Raw genomic sequence first — 20,218 nt, 5'->3', positions numbered from 1 at the left:
GGTGAGACAGATTTCTCTCTGTTTTGGGCCTAAGCGGAATCAGCAAATGTCCCAAACATGGCAGAACGGGACGGAGACCAAACAGACCGCAGGCGTACCATTCCCATTCACAGAGCGCACGGCCAGCCAGCCAGATGTTAGCAACGCATTTATATAGATTGTGCATTACTTTCACCCATTCACACACGTGATGGCAGAGGAAACCATGCAAGGCACCAAACCTGCACATCGGGAGCAATTAGGGGTTCATGTCTTGCTCAAGGACACTTTAGCACTAACGCTGGGGGAGCCCAAGATCAAACTGGCCAGAAAATGCTTTTCCTGTTTAATACAGAGCTGGGGAGACATGTGGGGAGACTCCTGTTGCTGAACAAACACTATAAAGAAATTAGTACTATCAGAATATAGAGCTATTTAACACTTTAACCAACGGAAATCACTTGCCCTACCTTTAAAATTGTGAAATAGTGGTTGAAATGAGAGATGGGGGAATATCGGCCGCCAGCTTTAGATGTAACGTGAAATCACTTCAGAAAAAATGATAAGTAAAAGCTCACAGATGGCTATAGGATCAGAGCAGCTCACAATATAACTCATACAATCTGTATGATAGAGTATGTTAATACAATGTAACTTATATAATATACTGGGATGGTTGTACTTTGTCTCCCTGCTCTTATATTAGGACATTTAGATCTAATTATGTCAATGGTACGAAAGGAATCCAGCGCTACAAGAAATCGGGTTCAAATCCGGGGTATAAGAGGAAAGTTACATTAATTAACAACAAAACACCAACAATATGGAGATAAGAGGTTTCTACCCTGACAACTACAGCGGTACACTGTAAGGCACAGAGAGAGACGAGACTTTGAGGCTGAACGTGTACAACTCTTACGAATCAATTAGACTCGAGGCTTTGGTTAACCGCAGTCCTGCTGAAAACACAGCAGCCAGCGCGGACCATTTAAGATTTGCATTTATAAAAGTTAGGCTCATCGCCATGCCGTTCACAGCTCAGTTTAGCATCGATCTCCGAGTGTACCCAGGGGGTCTGAAAAAAGGAAAACAACCCTAAAGCGGTGGGATGGACCTTGAGGAGCACGTAAGACCCAAAGCGAACACAATACAAATGGTATCTATCACTAGTTATTTATAATTGTGGCAATAGGCTCAATGACCTGGGCGACGTCTTGTCCGTGATGTCGGAAGCTACTTTCATTATCTCTTAATCCATCAGTAATATAACTCCACGTTGCTATTAAAGCCTTAATCTCAAAGATGGCCCCATTAGCACTTCCAACCGGAGGCCAAATTAATTTCAGAGTCAGCGCTATAGGAACGCCAGAGATCATCATCTAAATATAATCCAGAGACATACAGTACACACGCACACACTCCAAACACACGTTCAACATAGAGGGTAATGAGGAGATTAATCTGCCAAGCAGCTGCATGCTGGAAGCCTAGATGAGATTGTGTCTTTTATTTACATATTCTATTAAAACGCTGATGCCTTAAGTTATTTTTTAAGACAGTGTCTTGGTGAGTCCTTAGCTCATATAGAGCACCGAAGTCTCACGTCAATATCGGTAGAGAGCGCAAATCCATGGGTTCATGTACCGCCTCACATACAGTAAGAACGGTGTTTGAAAAGTAATGTCATCCCGGCCGTTACACTCATATGGATATGAAGAACCAACTGACTGAGAGAAAACGCTATTGTATTAGTTACATTTTCGCTAGAAACAGACTGTATCATATATGGGTCACTGACGGTCGTAAACCATACAGAGACACCTCTCTGACAATAACGCAGACACAGCTTGTTTATTTTTGGACGACAATGCTTATATGAGACGATTTTAAGATGAGCCCATGTTATTCTCCATCGAGAAATTACTTCCGTGAACCAGGGAAATCGAGGGGATGAGAGAGTGACGTCAGGACTTCGGCGCTCTATGTAAGCATGTTGTATGATAACAGGGGTTTATGAAAATGTTGCTGTTGTTGATTTGCTGTGTATTCACTGTTTCCCATTTCCATGTCTCGCACAGATGGTGATCACCAGTGGTCACTGCTTTAGCCTTCCTATTAAATTAGCCTATACAGTAGGCTAATTAAGAATAAGGGTTCAGTTGGTTAGGGGGAGCATTCGTGTTCATGTGTGATTTAATATAGTCTCAAATTTTATTGTTAACTTTGTGATAAGTTACTCGTTATAAAGACTATATTCTTATATTCTGCATTGTCCAATAAAGATTATATATTTTAATAATAAGTCTGTGGTCTGTCTAGTATGTATCTTAAGCCTTTGGTCACACATGTTTATCCCACAATTTATCCCTCGGTTGGACCTAGCGCGTGGAAGGAACACGTTATTCCAACCAGTTCCTTTCCCCTCCATCAGGCGAGGCCAGGGGGAAGCAGTATAGAGACCAGGATTACTGAATGTTTTTGTGATGTTACCTACTAAATCTTTTTCATAAATTTACACCCTACTTGATCATACAGCGTAACACAAAAGCATGAAAGTAGCAGATCCAACAAGCTTGAAGCGCAACATGTTTTCAGCTTGTAGTGTAGATCTGCTCTTTTCTTTTCTTTTTTATCCAGTCAAGTAACAGTTTTGGACAAATGAGGTTTCCACCCGACAGAGGAAGCTCTAGGATGAACTTGGGACGGTGTAACGCCGAGCGGGAGCATCGTGCCGGGACAAGGGCGAAAGAGGACTGTGGGCTGATGAACAGCCTCATTTCCAAACCACTGGCCGGCCTGCAGTTTTAATCTAATCTAAATGCTTTTATTAAAGACTTCTAATTGCCACACAGACTCTCTCGCTCTCACTCCCTTCAGGAGTTCCGCCAGCAGAACAAAAGCTGGACTTGTTCACCCCGCAAAATGGACTAATCGTGTGCAAAAAGGCACACAAAAAAAGAAGGCACAAGCTGTTTAAATCCACAGCGGAAACCACAAAGAAACCGACACTTCTCTGAAATAGAACATCAGTTCATCCGAAACAAAGAAAATGCATACACAGTATCATTGCTGTTGGGCTCTCACCTCCATATTCTAACTTTTTGTGTTTATTCTTTTCAAAAAGAATGTCCTACTTGATGATACTGCAGTGTCACACAAAAGCATCACAAGTACTGTATCAGATCCACAAGCTTGAAGCCCGGCGTGGAGCGATGCTTTTTGAGCTTGTAAATCTGCTACTTTCACTATTGTTTTAATTTTAAGCCCACCCAACATCAATGGTTCATTTTAACACCTTACAGCAACGATGGGGAAAGTCAAACTGCACTAAAGGTTATTCACACATCAGCTCCACATGTAGTCGCCCATCTTCCACACAACACTTTCAAAACATTTCACACACCGACACCTCCGAGTAACAATCGTTAGCTTAAGGAGCAGTCATAATCAAAGATGCCTGCAGTGTGAGCGCCACTTTCATGTCATTTGTCACTTGATTTCCTCTGTGTTACACCCGCCATATTTATTTTTCATACACATTAAAAGTGCCTTGTGTATATTATTTGGCCCTGCATATCTCTGTCAACGAGGAAGCAAACGGGAGCTAGCTGCACTACTTAAAAAAACATAATGAGGAAACACGGCTCGGCAGGTACGATTGATCCCACTGTTTTTACAGTGCTGAGGATTATCAAAGTCTTATCTGACGATAATTATGCGGCGAGGTAGACGGAGCTGCTTTTATGTTATTACTTTGACTGGCAGCAGCGAAGATGCGCGACAGAACGCATGTAGCGCGAAGGAGAGAGGGAGATGGTGTTGCGTGTATGTGTGTGTGTGTGTTTGTGTTTGTGTGCGTGTGCGCACGCGTGCAGCTTACTGTGCACTCATGTGTTGGGTGGAAACCTCATATGTCCAAAACTTTTCAGGATCTGCAACTTTTGATGCTTTTGTGTGACATTGTAGTATGATCAATGACCCCCCCCACCACTAGGCATCTCAGATCAACGGACCTGGAGCTTCTAGATGTCCCGACGACCAAATTGCGGCTTAGTGGGGGCCGTGCCTTCTCAGTCGCAGCCCCTAGGCTGTGGAACACCATCCCCTACTCCATTAGAACCTAGCTCCCCCTCTCCATTGACATTTTTAAATCCAGGCTTAAATAAAAACCCCTAGCCCTGGGACTTCAGTGATGCTTGTGCAACTCGACTACGTCTCGTTCCTGAGCGCATCACCACCTTGCCAACAATCACGGTAAAGCACACCCTCTTGTGTAATATTGCTTAATTATATTAAATATCAACTTCAACAGTACTGCGATGAGCAATCTCAATCATCTGCAACATGTCAAAAGGCATTGAGTCGGAAGCATTAGGGAATTAACTCTAAAACAAACGACATGCCATGGGATATTATTAGCATCAAATATAAATGGCAGACTACAGTATAGGCTACACAGAAACATAAAGCATTACAACAGAACCCTAATGGATGACAGCTCCATCAATAAGTGATACAAGTGACAAAAGAACAGACTCAACAGCACATTACAAGAGCAGACAGCATGAAACAGCAATCTCCAAAGGAAACACAATTAACAGCCTTTCTCTGTGGAGAGAACACATCCATCATTTCAATAAATTGTTGCAGAAATCTCATATCTCCATATTTCAACTTTTATGAATTAATTTTGTATCGTAAACTAATGCCCTACTTGAACACAAAACATTTAAAACCCGAGCAGCAGCGGAATTATAAATGGCAGGGCTGCACAGTTCCTCGAAAGTACTCGAAAATCACAATTTTTCACAATTAATGTAACTTAACGTAACGTAATTGGCTATTCATTGAAAATAGCTTGCGTCTTTCTCAGCATTACACAAGAAGTGAATAACCAGAACGTTGTACAAGCCATCATTCCAATCCATCAGGCACACAGAGCCACTACACCAGTGGTTCACAAACGTTTAAGCTCAAGACCCAAACAAGAAATTAGACGTTTGCCCAGGACCCAAACTAGTGAAAATAGAAGAACCCAACGTGTCTCTTCGCGCCACGTTGCAAATAGTAAGTACTACTAGGGCAGTCGCCACAAAGTTGTCCTAACATTGTCAACGACCCACAAATGGGTCCTACTCCTGACGCCGTGTTTGGGAACCATGGCACTATGCTATCACAGAGGCCCTCACGGTTACTACATGCTCAAAGCTAGGCTGGTATAGAACAAATTAACCACTTAAACATCTGGGCATGTCATAAATAGGTGAGCAACATTGCCGTGCAAAATGTATTTCTATGGACTTTTTTGTGCTCAGTTGTCCATCCATCCAACCATCCATCCATCCATCCATCCAATGAAGCAAAAACAAAAAGCCACAAGAAATATCTTCAAAACAATTTAAGAATGTACATCATCGTAATAATCAATAGCTGGAGAGAATGTGCACCACACTTCATTAATTTTATTTACGCTGACTTTGGACCAATGCACTTTTCAGCTGAATTAATTTGATCAATACTAGGCTATACTTAAACAGAAACCCCCCACACACACAAAAAGAAAGAAAGAAAGAAAAAAAAAAGAATTGATCTCAGCTTTCCCCACCTATATATATATATATATATATTGCTGTTGGGGCAGAAACCCCTTATGTCCATATTTTAACTTTTTGTCTTCTTTCACAAATTGATGCCCTGCTCCATACTGCAGCACAAACAAAAGTAGCAAATTATGTGAATGCTCGAAATGCAGCACGAAGATCGAGCTTACAAGTAGATCCGCTACTTTTGAAACTTTTTCATTTTGAATTTTAATCATAACAGGTATCAGTTTTGGACATATGAGGTTTCCCGTCCCGACAGAGGGCGATATATAAATTAGGTGCAGTTCATTAGCACAGCTGAATAGAAGAACCCACGTACGCATCGGGCTGCTGCCTACTGTGATACCACACCAATCAATCAAGAACCGCAGGCTTTACTGTACTCACTCACTCACCGTCCTCCAATCCATTATAATATAGCGCAATGTCACGGCTCGGTAAGACAAGCCGGATCGGTACGTACTGTCGGCGGCCGTTATCAACATGCTTGATGTCAATGTGAGCTGAGCTAATGGATGGAGAAAGGACAGAAATGGAGGTTTAGTCTCTGATTAGTGGTGGAGGGGTGTGGGGGGGTGGGGCGGGGGCGCCTGGTTTGCTTCACAGGAATCCAGCTGTACTGTACATAGAGTCTATAGTTCATTGGTTCTCAAAGTTGGGTCAGTTGAGTCATGCCTACAGTAGTATAAACGAGTGCTCCTGCGGCAACACATTTCCATAATCCTTGTTATAGTCCCCACCATGAGTTTAAGCTTTCCCAAAAAGATGCATGCTGTGACAGTATATCGTCTCTGTTGGGTGAAAGCTATATATAAAATATATAATTATGTCCAAAACAGTTATTTTTCAGGATTGTTTGAGGTGGCAGATCTGCTGACATTGTTATGTTTGTACCAGTATTGCCCAGCTGAAACCATTTGGTGTTGCTGGGGCTGAGTTGGCCCGTGGACACACTGACACTCTCGGACTTGTGGAGACTACATGATCACGTAAAAAACTAAAAAAGGTTAGAATGTGAAAATACTGTAGATTTCTGCTGGACAGCAACGACATCGAAGCCTTGTATCGCCATGTTCATATGTTACTTTTTTCATATTTGTAATTTGTATGCCCTACTTCAGCGTCAGAAAATGGTTGGTGGAAAAGTAGGAATAGGGCAATTCCCTCTATATTGTGTTTTATAATGGTTTTAACCAATACATATTATGAAGTGCCCGAGAACAAATAATCACTACACTGATTCCATTGGAACACAGGATTTGTTTTCCCCTCCATTTCCTGAAAAGGAACAGTTTTGGACATAGTTTTTCCCACCCGGCAGACACGATGACATGCATATGACTGCCACCACGATTGCAAATGTGAGTGTGTGTACATGTATGTGCGTGTATGTATGTACAGAATATGCATATACTGTAGGTAGGCCTACATACCGAATATGGGGGGGGGGGGGGGTAGAATAGATGCTAGGCAGGGAGCAGGGGGGGGGGGGGGGGGAGTGGGGGCATGAGACTCACCAGTCGTGGACGAGATGTTGACGTCGATGCTGATCTCGGGAATGCCGCCGCCCCGCAGCGCTGCCACGCAGGTGTACGTGCCGAAGTCGGTGAACTTGAGGTCGATGATGTCCAGGTTGGTGGTGCCGGGCGAGATGTCGGGGTCCGTCTGCGTGATCACCATGCGCTCCGAGCTGCGCAGCGCTCGCCCGTTCTTCAGCCAGCTGAACGTCAGCTCCTCGGGCGGCGTGGCCTCCACCTTGGAGAAAAGGAGGGAGGGAAAGACCGGTGGTGTAAACTAAAGCAGTTGACTTTCAACCATTTTCATATTCACGTTCATTATTTATGCAGCATTTGATCAAAATAACAATTGTTCTACATTCTCAAATTGTGTAGACGTTTTGTAAATTAAGTAATTCCAGGTGTTTATTAATATTTTTTTCTCTTGAGAGCGTAACTGAAAACAGATGGATGAATAGCGGGGGGGCGGAGCTTCGCGCCAAGTTTCTAGATGTCAGTGTGCCATATCAACATTAATTAATTTGAATGACACCACGTGAAAATATATCATATTTTGATTGTCCACAAATATAAAGTATTTCCTTCTTTTTTAATATTTTCTTTCACGTTGTTATAATGATCATTAGACTCAGAGCAATAACAGAGTTCAGTTTTAATTAATGTAGAATGCAGGATGTAATTTACACACAAATGTGAGAGACTTCATTTAAAAGTTTTAAAATAGTTTATTTAAAACCAAAAATACCCTCTCACACACTTGCCAGTGTGCCTAGCGATCACCCTCCTTTGTGCCAATGTTGGCACTGGTGCCTATGGTTGCCTACCTCTGCTCTATGGTAACACCGGAGGAGTTTTTGATTGATTGAATTGATTGAAAATGTATTAACAGTTTGCAGAATTACAGTACATTTCAAGCACAAACTCGATGGCCCAATTAAGCATTACACTTGTTTGCAAGAGGGTCCACCATGTAATGTTCAATTAACCAAAACATTTAGAGACGTACAAATAATAGACACTTCTATATAGTTAAAGAACAGAACAGGAATTCATCATAAAGGAAGCAAAAAGGGGAAAGAAACATACAGTGAGGGAAAAGGGGAGTAGACACAGAGCACAGCACGCTCTGCCTGTGTGTGTGCCTGCCTTGAAGTCCCTTCTCTCCTCCATCCCTCCCAGTCCCCCCCACATACACAAACGGAGTAAAGAGAGAGAGGACCAGGGCTAGAAGGAATAATACTAACCTTGTAACCATAAGCTTTGCTGTTTTCATCTTGAATTAACCAAAATAAAATCCACACGTGAGAAGGACAGTCTGACAGAGGGTGTAACAGTGGTAGACCTACGTTAGCCAACGCTAGCTCCTAATGCTAACGCTGCAAACTTACAGCAGCAGCAGCTGTAAACAGTTCTTTGATTGCCTGTGTGTGTGACGTGTGTGTGTGTGTGTGTGTGTGTGTGTGTGAGACGTGTGTGTGTGTGTGTGTGTGTGTGTGTGTGTGTGTGTGTGTGTGTGTGTGTGTGTGTGAGACGTGTGCGTGTGTGCGTGTGTGTGCGCGCGTGTGTGTGTGTGTGCGTGTGTCAACTGAATGTTTTCTAAAAGGACGACTTGTTTTCCCCATCCTGATTCCTGACCAGCCTATTATTAGCATTGCATTTTGGCTATAACTAACTGCAAGCCAATGAAGAATGAACCAATCAGTAGCATTGTCAGTATTTGTCTTAATTTCTAATTCATATTTATTTAGTTGACAATAATTGAACTGGAGGCCAGTATTTTGAGACATAGGCTATTGTCTTGTATTTCTATAAAATTATGATCTTGAAAGTGACAAATTTCAGTGGTGGAGTAAAAACAACAAGGTCACATGGCTTTGGGGAGTTTGGGCAGCAGTTCTACAAGCTCTCAACATTTTTCCCAGATATATTTTTTAATGTATGAAGCCTGTGCCTGCACTTCATACAGCACTATGTTCCATATTCTGCTACAGTACATGTTTGCACTTAAATTAAAGCTGCATTTGATGAGGGTGTGGGGGGGGGGCGTTGTTACTGAAACAATGTTGGTGCTTCTTGCACTTCCTTTTTATAAGCAATAAATGTTCTCCAATGCATTTAAAGGAATTATTGTGTTAGAATTTATGTTACTGTAAAAAAAAACATTATTTTTAACTTAAATTCATATCGGCTCATAATATCGGCTATCAGGCTTTTTGATTCTCCACTAATCGGTAATCGGAAATATTAAAAAAAACATATCGGTCGATTTGGTTTCATTTTACACTCAAGAGTTAAAGATCAATTAAGGGTCCATAATTATGGTCACCAACTCTATCATTTAGCTGGGGACCACCTAGAACGCCCGGACCACTGGTTGAAAACCACTGGTGTAAAGTAACTAAGTATAATTACCCAAGTACTGTACTTATATACTGTACACTATACAAAAGAATTATACTTTTACTTCATTGCAGGCAAATATCGTACTTTTACTCCACTAAGCGTATTTGAAAACGTTATAGTATAGTTACTTTGTAGATTTTGATTATTATTACAAAACATACAGTAACAACTTCGGCCCCACATACAGATTTAGGCCATTTGAAAATAGCCAATCTACAATCTCTTTGCGCCGCATTGTGAGCTTGTAGATCGGCTATTTTCACAAGTTTGGATCCCGCGGGCAAAAACGTTGAATCTCTCTTTTGGGGCTCGGGTTAAGACGTTTGGGAACCGCTGACTTACCTGACAGGATATCTTGACCTCGCGTCCGATCTGGATGTTGTCGTCGTTGTGGTAGGGGTCTGGAGTGATCCAAAAACGACCCTTTTTCAACGCTGTGTGCCAAAAAGACAGAAAAAGGATTTTGTTACACAACAACAAAGTGCTGACAGGCAGCAGTCAGTGTCATCTGGGGTGAGAAGACACGTGCAGTGGAGGTTGACTTTGAAAACTGAAACTAATTTGACATCGGCTCTTTGAACACGTAGGGATACCACAGCCCTGATCTCAATCACGCACAAACAAACTCAAACGCAAGGACACACACGGACACAAGCAGGCACGCACACATACACGCAGACACACGCACATATACGAACGCACGCAGGCAGGCAGGCATACACGCACGCACGCAGGCAGGCAGGCACGCACGCACGCACCATGGAATTGGAGAGATAGCTAACAACATTCAACCATTGCTAATCCAATTTGTTTTTGTTTTCTTCTTCTCGTTTTTTAGGGGGGGGGAAACTCCTTCTCCTTTGAATGAAAAACAAAAAAGCTGAAGATTTCATTATGATGCAGAGGCTGGATTGGTTCCAAACCCCAGCGCCTACTGTTTCACATTCATTAATCTCCCCCCAAAAAAACCTAATAAATAAATAAAACAAACAACATAAATATTTTCATCTTGCAATTTTGCAATGATGATCATCTTGCAATGATCCGTTTGTTAAGATGGAAAACAAAACAAAAACCTGGCATGTCAGATTTAAAGCACAGAGAAATTGGATGTCGTTGCCGTCGGGCACAATCCTCTGAACTCTATCATATATGTTTTGTTTTGTTTTTCATAAACACCCTACTTGATCATATTACAGCATCACACAAAAGCATCAAAAGTATCAGATCACGTTGTATTTCGAGCTTGTAGATCTGCTACCTTTGATGCTTTTGAAAAGTATGTGCATTTCAGATAAAGTACCAACTTTTGGTTGGTTTATCGATTTAAAGTTATTGCTTTCCTTTTCGGACATTTTCATTCATTCATTCATTCAAGTAAGTCACAGTTTTGGACATATGAGGTTTCCACCCGACAGACGACGGAGCTGGGAGCTACAGCAGTGCTACGCACGCCTCCCCTCCGGCGTGATGTGACGTCTCTGAGTTTCTATTTTTGCCGCGTGTCAAACCCGACGTGACGGAATGGTGACTTCTGCCGTCAGTCCCTCAACTCAGCGCTCATTCCTACTCTCTCTCTCTCTCTCTCTCTCTCTCTCTCTCCGGTGGCGGCCACGGTGTGTCGACATCCGGTGCGATGGTTTTCCAGAGTGTTGGCATGGCAACTGCAGCGGCGGTGATGTGTCACAGACTCACAGTGTGAGTATGGTATAGAGTGATTGAAGATTGGGCAAAATGACTTCTTCAGGAAGTACTCTGTCATTGTGTCCAATCTGTAGTATAAGGCCTGTATGTACTATTGCGTAAAAGTACAACAGTATTGACATCAATGTATATGTACTGTACCAAACTGAAAGTCTGCAGTTTGTACCTTATTGAAAATGTCCAATCTACAAGCTCACAACGCTTCGCAACAACCTTGCAAGCTTGTATAAGTATACAAATAAAGCGTAAGCTGGTTAATGTATGATTTTTAAATATGAATGTAAAAATCGTTTTCAAATATTTGTAGTGCAAGTGAAAAAGGTTCACTCCTCAAGTAAAGACAACATTGTACAGTTATACTTACAGTAGTTACAGTACATGCCAGTGCCATGCACCGTGCAAAATGTCGATCTATAAGATCACAGCAATGCACCTTTTTAAGATCAGCAATATTAGGCTTTTTATTGTAAAATTGTAAAATTTGTAAAATTGCCTATCCTAAAATGTTTGTCAGTAAAGTAAGTAAGTAAATATAGTGTAATATAGTGTGTGTGTGTGTGTGTGTGTGTGTGTGTGTGTGTGTGTGTGTGTGTGTGTGCACGCGTGTGCGTATGATACACCCTGCATGTAAAAGGAGATATTAACCACGAGCCACGATTCTTTGTTTCCCTGTGGATCTCACTCCTTTAAGACTGTGTGTGTAAACATGGTGATGTTCAATTTCCCCCCAGAGAGGAAATCATAATATTTCCATCGCCATATTGTACATAATATCGTCACTGTCGGGCAGAAACCTCACATCTCCATATATCCATTTTATTTTATTTATTTTGTGGTGCAAAAAAGTACAGTATACTGCAATATAGTACAATATAATAATACTCTGTAAGTAAAAGTCTAGAATATGAAAGTTTTCAAAATGTGTAAAGAATATTTTGAAAATAATCTAAATGTATGTACAGTATATAGGGCTGAAGTGGTTAATCAATGTATGTTTTGTAATAATAATTAAAATCTACAAAGTAACTAAGGTTTTAAACTAATTGTAGTGGAGTAAAAGTACAATATTTGGATCCGAGATGTGGTGGAGTAGAAGTAAAAGTACTGGAAATTGGAAACACTCAAGTACCTCAAAATTGTACTTAAGTACAATACTTCCCACCACTGTTATTGCTAGTTAACTTCTTCATCGAAGAGTCTCATACAAAATTAGTGAAAACGTCAGATCTCACAAGCTCGTTGTGAGCTTGTAGATCGGCTATTTTCACTATTTTAAATGCTTTTTTGACATAGGAGGTTGTCACCAGACGCGGTGACAATATTATGCACAATGTGAGGTTAATGGCATGGCATTATGCACCCTGTGCCGAAGGCCATTAAGACGACGCATTCCTGCATTCAAATAATATCCCCGCGTACACATATAGATACAGTATAACATCAATATTATGAAACTATCAGGCAGCATTGTACACTGATACTCTATATGCTAGCAGGAGATCCGCACCCCGCCGCCCGCCGCACAGTGAGAGCGCTTTCTAGAACTCTCCCGAGTTAAATTAACGCTCACGAGATCGCTGTGTGACTGCCAAAGCACAGCTGGTAGGCAAGCTTTTGAGAGATGAAACCGCATTTGTTAGTGTATATTTGTGAGTGTGTGCATGCTTGCGCGTGTGTGTGTTGTGCGCTTGTGTGCGTGTGTTTGTGCGCGTGCGTGTATGACTCATCATTGTGCTGTCACAGGCGACAGTGGGTAAACATTTTAATGAATTGCTCTTCCGTTCTGTCCCCTTCGCATGTAACAAATGTCACAGACTGATCTCGTACTCCCAGCTGGAGGGACACGTTTGCATTTGTGACGGGGATGCTTAATCAGAAGGACAATGAGCTCTCCTTAGTCGGAATTATTATTACCGAGTAATAAGCCTTGCATGTGAACTGAGTTTGCAGCCCACAACAAACCGTTCATCAACAGCTGAATGCTAATGCTGTGAAGTGACACATTCTGAATGAAGTGACACATTCTGAAACACGATGAACACCATTGGTGGAGTGTGTGTTTTTGTTATAGAGGCTGGCTTGATCTTTGGCCTAGGGGTGCTCTGCTACAAAGTACACGTATGAGTATCCTTATGCTTGAACATGGTTGAACAGTGGATGTCCTCCAACCACCTCAAACTGAACCCAGACAAGACTGAGCTTCTCTTCTTCCCAGCTAAGTCCTGCCCTATGCGGGAGCTAACTATCTCCATAGACAACGCCCTGGTAACGTCTGTCCCAACAGCCAGGAATCTTGGTGTTGTCCTGGACAGTCAGCTCTCGTTCAAAACTCACATCACAGCTGTCACTCGATCCTGTAGGTTCACACTCTATAACATACGACGAATTAGACCGTTCCTCACCCAGGAATCAGCCCAGCTCCTAATCCAGACAACAGTCTTGTCAAAACTTGACTATTGTAACTCCCTCCTTACTGGCCTACCAGCATGTGCACTTAAGCCTCTCCAGCTGATCCAAAATGCTGCAGCTCGCTTGGTCTTCAACCAGCCAAAATTCTCACATGTCTCCCCCCTGCTCCGCTCCCTCCACTGGCTCCCGGTCGCTGCCCGCACAGAATACAAAACCCTGATGCTGGCATTCAAAGCAACCAAAGGTATGGCTCCCCCATATCTTGCAAGTATGATCGAACCCTACAAACCCTCCCGCTCACTCAGATCAGCCAACGCAGGGAAGCTGGAAGTACCCTCACTAAAAACGCCGGGACAACGCTCCACACGTCCCAAACTCTTCTCCCTTCTGGCTCCAAAACTGTGGAATGCACTTCCCATTGCAGTCAGAACTGCAGCATCACTCCCAATCTTCCGCCGTAGTCTGAAAACCCACCTTTTCAGACTCCATCATGGCCCATAGCACTTACCCCACCCCCTTAGATAGCAATTCTAGTAGTCATAGCACGTCATAGTACATATGTGTAGCATAGTAGTATAGATGTATAGCTTATATGTATAGTTTCATTATAGATATTCCACTGTTACTTTCTTAGCTACGCATGTTTCATGATAAATGTCTTTATGTGATGTATTCCCATGCTTTTGTTCTTGCTTAATGTAAGTCGCTCTGGATTAAGAGCGTCTGCTAAATGCCTAAATTGTAAATTGTAAATTGTAAATTGTAAATTGTTGAACTTTGCATAATATACTGTAGATAAAATCCTCATCCTCATCAAACCCTGTACACTGACGACACGCTCCATATACGGCCAGTATACAGAATTCTTCCATATGTTGATCTGACCCCCCATGCCAAAGCGCCAGTGCTCGCCCAAAAGTCTGCTGTCACCCAGGCGGATGCGTGCACGCGACCTCGCCCTCAGGCGTCCGTCTTACGGGTTTTATTTGTATATGCTCATGGTAAGGCACCACGTCATAGTGAGTTACAATTAGCAAATGTTTCGGTCCTGGGACCTTCGTCAATGCCTTTAAAAGGGCTTTAATTTTTCATCTCCCCCACCCTTTAACAACTACATTGGCTTCCTGTCAAGCTCCGCATCACTCATAAACTCCTCCTTTTCACCTGCAAATGTCAAAACCCCCTGGCTCCACACTACCTCTCAGGCCTCCTCCATAAACCTCCTGTGACACGGAACCTGCGGTCCACAAACTTGGACCTCCTCTCTGTCCCCAAGGCAGTCAAGCGAACCGTCGGGGACAGAGCGTTCAGTGTGGCAGCCCCCCCACCCTGTGGAACTCTCTCCCATGCTCCAACACTGGACTCTTTCAAGGCTGCCTTGAAAAGACACTTCCACATTCTCTCAGGCTTATGGCATATAGTTGTTGACAGTACAGTACAGTACAGTACAGTACAGTACAGTACAGTACAGTACAGTACAGTACAGTACTCCACTGTGGCTGTTGTGCTCATGCATTTTTCAAAACGTGGCTTGCCTCAAACATTTATAATCAGCTTCCCTTAATCTTTAGATTTGTCTAGGCTCCTTTGGCTTCTGTCTAGTGTATACATGAAGCACTTTGAATTGCCTCTCTGAATGAGAATGTGCTACGCAAATAAACTGGCCCTCGGATGGGAACACTGCATTGCAAGTAGCCAATTCTGCTACGATGACCGCGTTGCGCTCAGGCGAGATAAGTGGGCACTTCATCTGCATTTCACCGGACAGTTTGTGGCAGATGAAGCAGTTGCAATTCTGGAGAGTCATACAAGCATGGAGATCTTTTAAAAGAAGCCCTTTCTAGCGCGCTCTTGTGGTGCAAGTGTTCCCGACCGTTCCACCACAGCAGAGTCTATAGGGTAGGAGGTTCTCGTGTCAAGGACCCCCAATGAATATGTATTTGGTCGCAGAGTGTTGAGACGGGATGAGTAGAACAGAGGTGCTACAGTATGTCCTCCCGTCGAGGGCTCCTGACTGGCATGTAGTGGCAGTGGCAACACAGAAATGTTAGGTGAGGGTTAATTGGCCACGCGTGTGCGCGCACGCACGCACGCACGCACACACACACACACACACACACACGCATACACACACACCACAAACTTATATGATATGAAAACTAAAGAGACACTTTGGAATTACTTTAAACATGGAACCGATCCACAGCATTCGACGAGTACTAGTGTGTGTGTGTGTGTGTGTGTGTGTGTGTGTGTGTGTGTGTGTGTGTGCGTGTGCGTGTGTGCATGTGTGTTTGCATGCTTGTTACCTGCCGGTCTGCCGAGCCAGAGACTATATTCCAGCTTGGTGCGTGAAACATTACAATTTATTAAATCAAATATAAAATATTCCCTTTCGTTTTGTGTAGGTGGTGACAACTGGTGTTTGGATGGGAACTTTTCTTATTTTATTCTCCCTCCACCAATCCAGACCAAATGCAGATTAACCTTTTATGAGGATTCTGCCCGGTAACAGGATTTAGTCGGGTAAGTAAACTGCGTCTCCAAACTTTGTTGCATAATTTCCTGGGCTTAATTCATTCAGTCATGTAATGTGCGTGTGTTTATGCAGTATGTATATAATACATTATGCATTTGTGAGTGTGGAAGGGACAGTGGTACAGTACGTAATGGCAGGGTTTTTCTTTTCATTTTTTTACAGAAAAGCCCCATTGTGGACATTGTCAAATTTGTATTTTTGCCACAGACATACAAAATGAGCAGACAACCCTAACCCTGAAAATAAAATATTTGAGAACCACTAGTAGTAGTGTCGTTGTAAATAAGTATCATACATATTCTGAAGAAAACCCGGAGACTTGACATTCAGTTATCGGGTCTTATGATTAAAATAATCACATTATAATGGTGTGTAAAAGAGACCAAGTCTTTGCCACGGACACATTTGTCTGTGTACGGACATTGATGACACCTGGAAGTAGCCAATCAGAGGGATGGACCTCTAAACTCTTCTGGCAGAGCCAAGCTGTAAGCTGATTGGCCACAGCCGAGCAAAGCAGCAGGTAGCAGGGTTGATTTTGACATTGTCATAGTTATTTGAACAAAATTCTGCTAAATAAGATTTTAGTAACCTGAAATGCTTTTAGTCTAGTTTTAGTTGACTAAATATAGGATTTAGTAGACTAAATCTACAGTTGACAAAAATGCAATTTTGGCCGAATGTGCAGCGGGGTCGGGCTATAGGGGAGAAGCGCTTGTTTTCCCTGAATAACGTTCTTCCGTGATGTGATATCACTCCTTGCCTGCATTTCCTCAATGCTTTGGTGATATATTCATGGGTAAACTTCAAGAAGACATTAAACCAAACACACACACACACACACACGCACACACACACACACACACACACACACACACACACACACACACACACACACACACAAAAGACATGGTTTTGAGGGCAAGTAGTTATGAAAGCATCTCCGGTATCTGAGGCAGTGGGCTGCAAAAACAGCAAGTTAACATACATACATACTGTACATACTGTGCACGAAAACACAACGTTCCACCTGAATTATTGATGGATTTTTCTACGTGTGTTTCCTTTCATCGCCCTCGGCGCGCTCTGTCATTAAACCTTGGCAGTCTCTGCGTGCGTGCCAGAAAGAAGAGCGAGGGATAAAAGCAAAAAGAAATCAAATAAAATAAATCTAATCAAACTTCCAACAGGAATTCTTTGCACTGCTCGCCTCAAAAGATGCCTTTACCGCAGTCCTGTTTCCTTCCTTCCGCGTTGGAAGGATCAAGAGACAAACTAAAGGCTCTCGCTTGTGATATAATAATATATGCATTACAGTTAGGCTCCCCCTCACAGATAATACGGAATAAGGCTTTGTCTCTCTCTCTCTCTATTGTATTACAGGAGGTCACGCACGGTTCAATGAGGTTTATAGTGCAGCATGTGTTCAGGTGCTCGCCCGGGTTCTTCGGCTCATTATTGTCCACATTTGAATATTCCTACTGCAGTGAGAGAGAGAGAGAGAGAGAGAGAGAGAGAGACGGCTATGATTGTCTGTGCTTTATTTTCAAAAGTCTGCAGAAAGAATGGCTGCCGCGTACATGAAAAGTGCAGATAGTCACACAAAGGACGAAAGAACGAAATGAGAGGAGGGAAAAGAATGACCCCCGGTCGTGGCAGTGTTCTTCCACAGAGAGCTGGTGTCACACGTCCAGGATTAAAACGTCCCCACAGGCGACACGTCTTAGCGAGGCAGAGGTACACGCTGTCCCTGTCCCCGGCTCCCGCCACATACTGACTGTGACACACTGCACACGCGTGTTACAGCGGAGTGCACATAACGTTCTTCCCTATGGTATGGGCTCCATTAAAAATTGATAAATGAACAATGAGGGTTTTGACTGTGTGTGTGTGTGTGTGTGTGTGTGTGTGTGTGTGTGTGTGTTCAAACACTGACAGAAAGATACACACACAGAGACAAACAGTCACAAAGCCAAATATAGCAACATCATTACATTCTGAATGATGAAGAGAACTCTCTCAAACTGTGAGCATGTGTCTGCGTGTCCGTGCGTGCGTGTGTGTGTGTGTGTGTGTGTGTGCACACGTAGAGAGACACACGGCACACACAGAGACAAAAAAAGAACTTCTTCTCAGCTCCTTCCCACACTCGATCTCTGTCTCGTGTCCCATCCGTCAATCTGTGCTCTCGTTTTTCACGGGGCTCTCTCTTTCTCTTTCTCTCTCTCTTTCTCTCTGCAGAGACACGTGCTGTGCTCTCCATCCACCACTCTCTCTCACAGCCAGTGGTGGAAGTATACTCTAGGCTAAGGAGCAAAAGTAAAACTACTCACTGTGCAAAATGTTCCGTTTAGTTTTCAAATGTATAATAATCTTTTGATGCAATGCGACACATTGTGAGCTTGTAGATCAGCTATTTTCAAATGGCCGAAAAGCATAAAGTAGAGGTCTTTGGGTAAACCCGAGAGGAGGAAAGGAGTGGCACGGTGCCTGCGTAACTTTAGTAAGGAAGTATTAACGCTACTGTGTAGACCGCTTGCTATCCTGCCTCCTGCCTCTCCTCTCTCTCTCCCCCCCTCTCTCTCTCTCCTCAAGGTTAAACACATCAGAGGACAACAGGCAGTGCCATCCAAAAAACACAGAACACAAACGTGACATGTTTTACAAATACATGCCCCTGAGAACACACACGCACGCGCACAAAGATACAGAATGTTTAGTGCACAAACGGCACTACAGCCACATGCTAGCAGCATGCATGCATGCCTCACATGATAGTACCATGGATGCATCTCACACACACGCACGCGCACAAAGATACAGAATGTTTAGTGCACAAACAGCACTACAGCCACATGCTAGCAGCATGCATGCCTCACATGATAGTGCCATGGATGCATCTCACACACACGCACACACACACACACACACACGCGCACACACACACACACACGCGCGCGCAAACCACCATGCATGCACCAGTGCGTTAACAATCACAGGTGCTAATGGCTGTTCTCCACCTTGAGGCTGTGACCTCAAGCAGCAGTGTCAACCTTAGTCACTGCTGGCCAGAGGCACTGACATGTACTGCACACGCACACACAGGGCCACATGTTTTTACAGTATTCACGCAGCTGACATTTGCATTAATGTTCTCAGGTACGTGCAGTCCTTTTTGTGAACGTTCACAAACATGCACTCTCACTCACACACACACACAAGACACAAAGACATGTCCATGCAGTGTGTAAGCCTGTAAGGTCTGCTGGGTATCTTGCATGTGCCAGAGTTCTCTCTCTCTCTCTCTCTCTGCCAGAGCCCTGGTCAGTCCAACCACAGCCAGCTTATCATTTATGAATGGAAATGTATGCAGCTTCTTTCTTTTTCAGCCACAACTCATTCCAAAGCAAATTTGATAAGAGTATACTTCTCCTGTTGGTTCTGTAGCAGACAGACACCCCCCTAACCACCACCACGCAGTGCAAATATCGTTGCTGTCGGGCAGAAAACTCCTATCTCCATGTTCAAACCTTTTCAACCATTTTCACATCAAAGCCCAGTACCACCATGTTTGATGAGATTTAGCGTCTCACACCCAAGACTTATAGACTATGTTGTTGTCGCTGGATGAAAGATTGTCCACAATCCATGCTGTAATGATGTGGTACCATAGGAGAGATAACGGGCAAGCGATCAAAATAACAATAACAATTATCTACTGTAACTGTGTAGCCTTCTTGTAAATTAAGTAGGCCTACTGCAGAGGTAAACAAAAAACTCTTATAGTGTAAAACATTATGGGCCAATGGGGTTCATTTGACATAATCTAAAGATATAATAAGGGTTCAATTGGTTAACAACTCTCAATTTACAATTTACAATTTAGGCATTTAGCAGACGCTCTTAATCCAGAGCGACTTACATTAAGCAAGAACAAAAAAGCATGGGAATACATCACATAAAAAGCATTTATCATGAAACATGCGTAAGCTAAGAAAGGAACAATGGGATATCTATATAATGAAACCATATACATATAAACTATACATATATACTATACTATG

General features: G+C 43.0%; 1 protein-coding gene across 2 annotated transcripts in view; it reads right to left on the bottom strand.

The window, feature by feature from the left end:
* The window catches only part of LOC308334137 (MAM domain-containing glycosylphosphatidylinositol anchor protein 2), a 298,760-nt gene that overhangs the window by 107,687 nt on the left and 170,855 nt on the right, over positions 1 to 20,218 (bottom strand). For both annotated transcript variants that reach the window (XM_080790725.1, XM_080790724.1), the window contains exons 7-8: positions 9,845 to 9,936; positions 7,100 to 7,337 (exon numbers count right to left, since the gene is read on the bottom strand). In XM_080790725.1, coding sequence (XP_080646851.1) covers positions 7,100 to 7,337; positions 9,845 to 9,936 — 330 coding nt within the window. The remainder of the gene's footprint in view (positions 1 to 7,099; positions 7,338 to 9,844; positions 9,937 to 20,218) is intronic.

Source organism: Protomyctophum bolini (assembly GCF_963924005.1).
Source record: "Protomyctophum bolini genome assembly, chromosome: 19".
NCBI classification, from domain to species: Eukaryota; Metazoa; Chordata; class Actinopteri; order Myctophiformes; family Myctophidae; genus Protomyctophum; species Protomyctophum bolini.
Note: the sequence above shows the minus strand (reverse complement) of the source record. Positions and strands in the feature narration are given on the sequence as shown.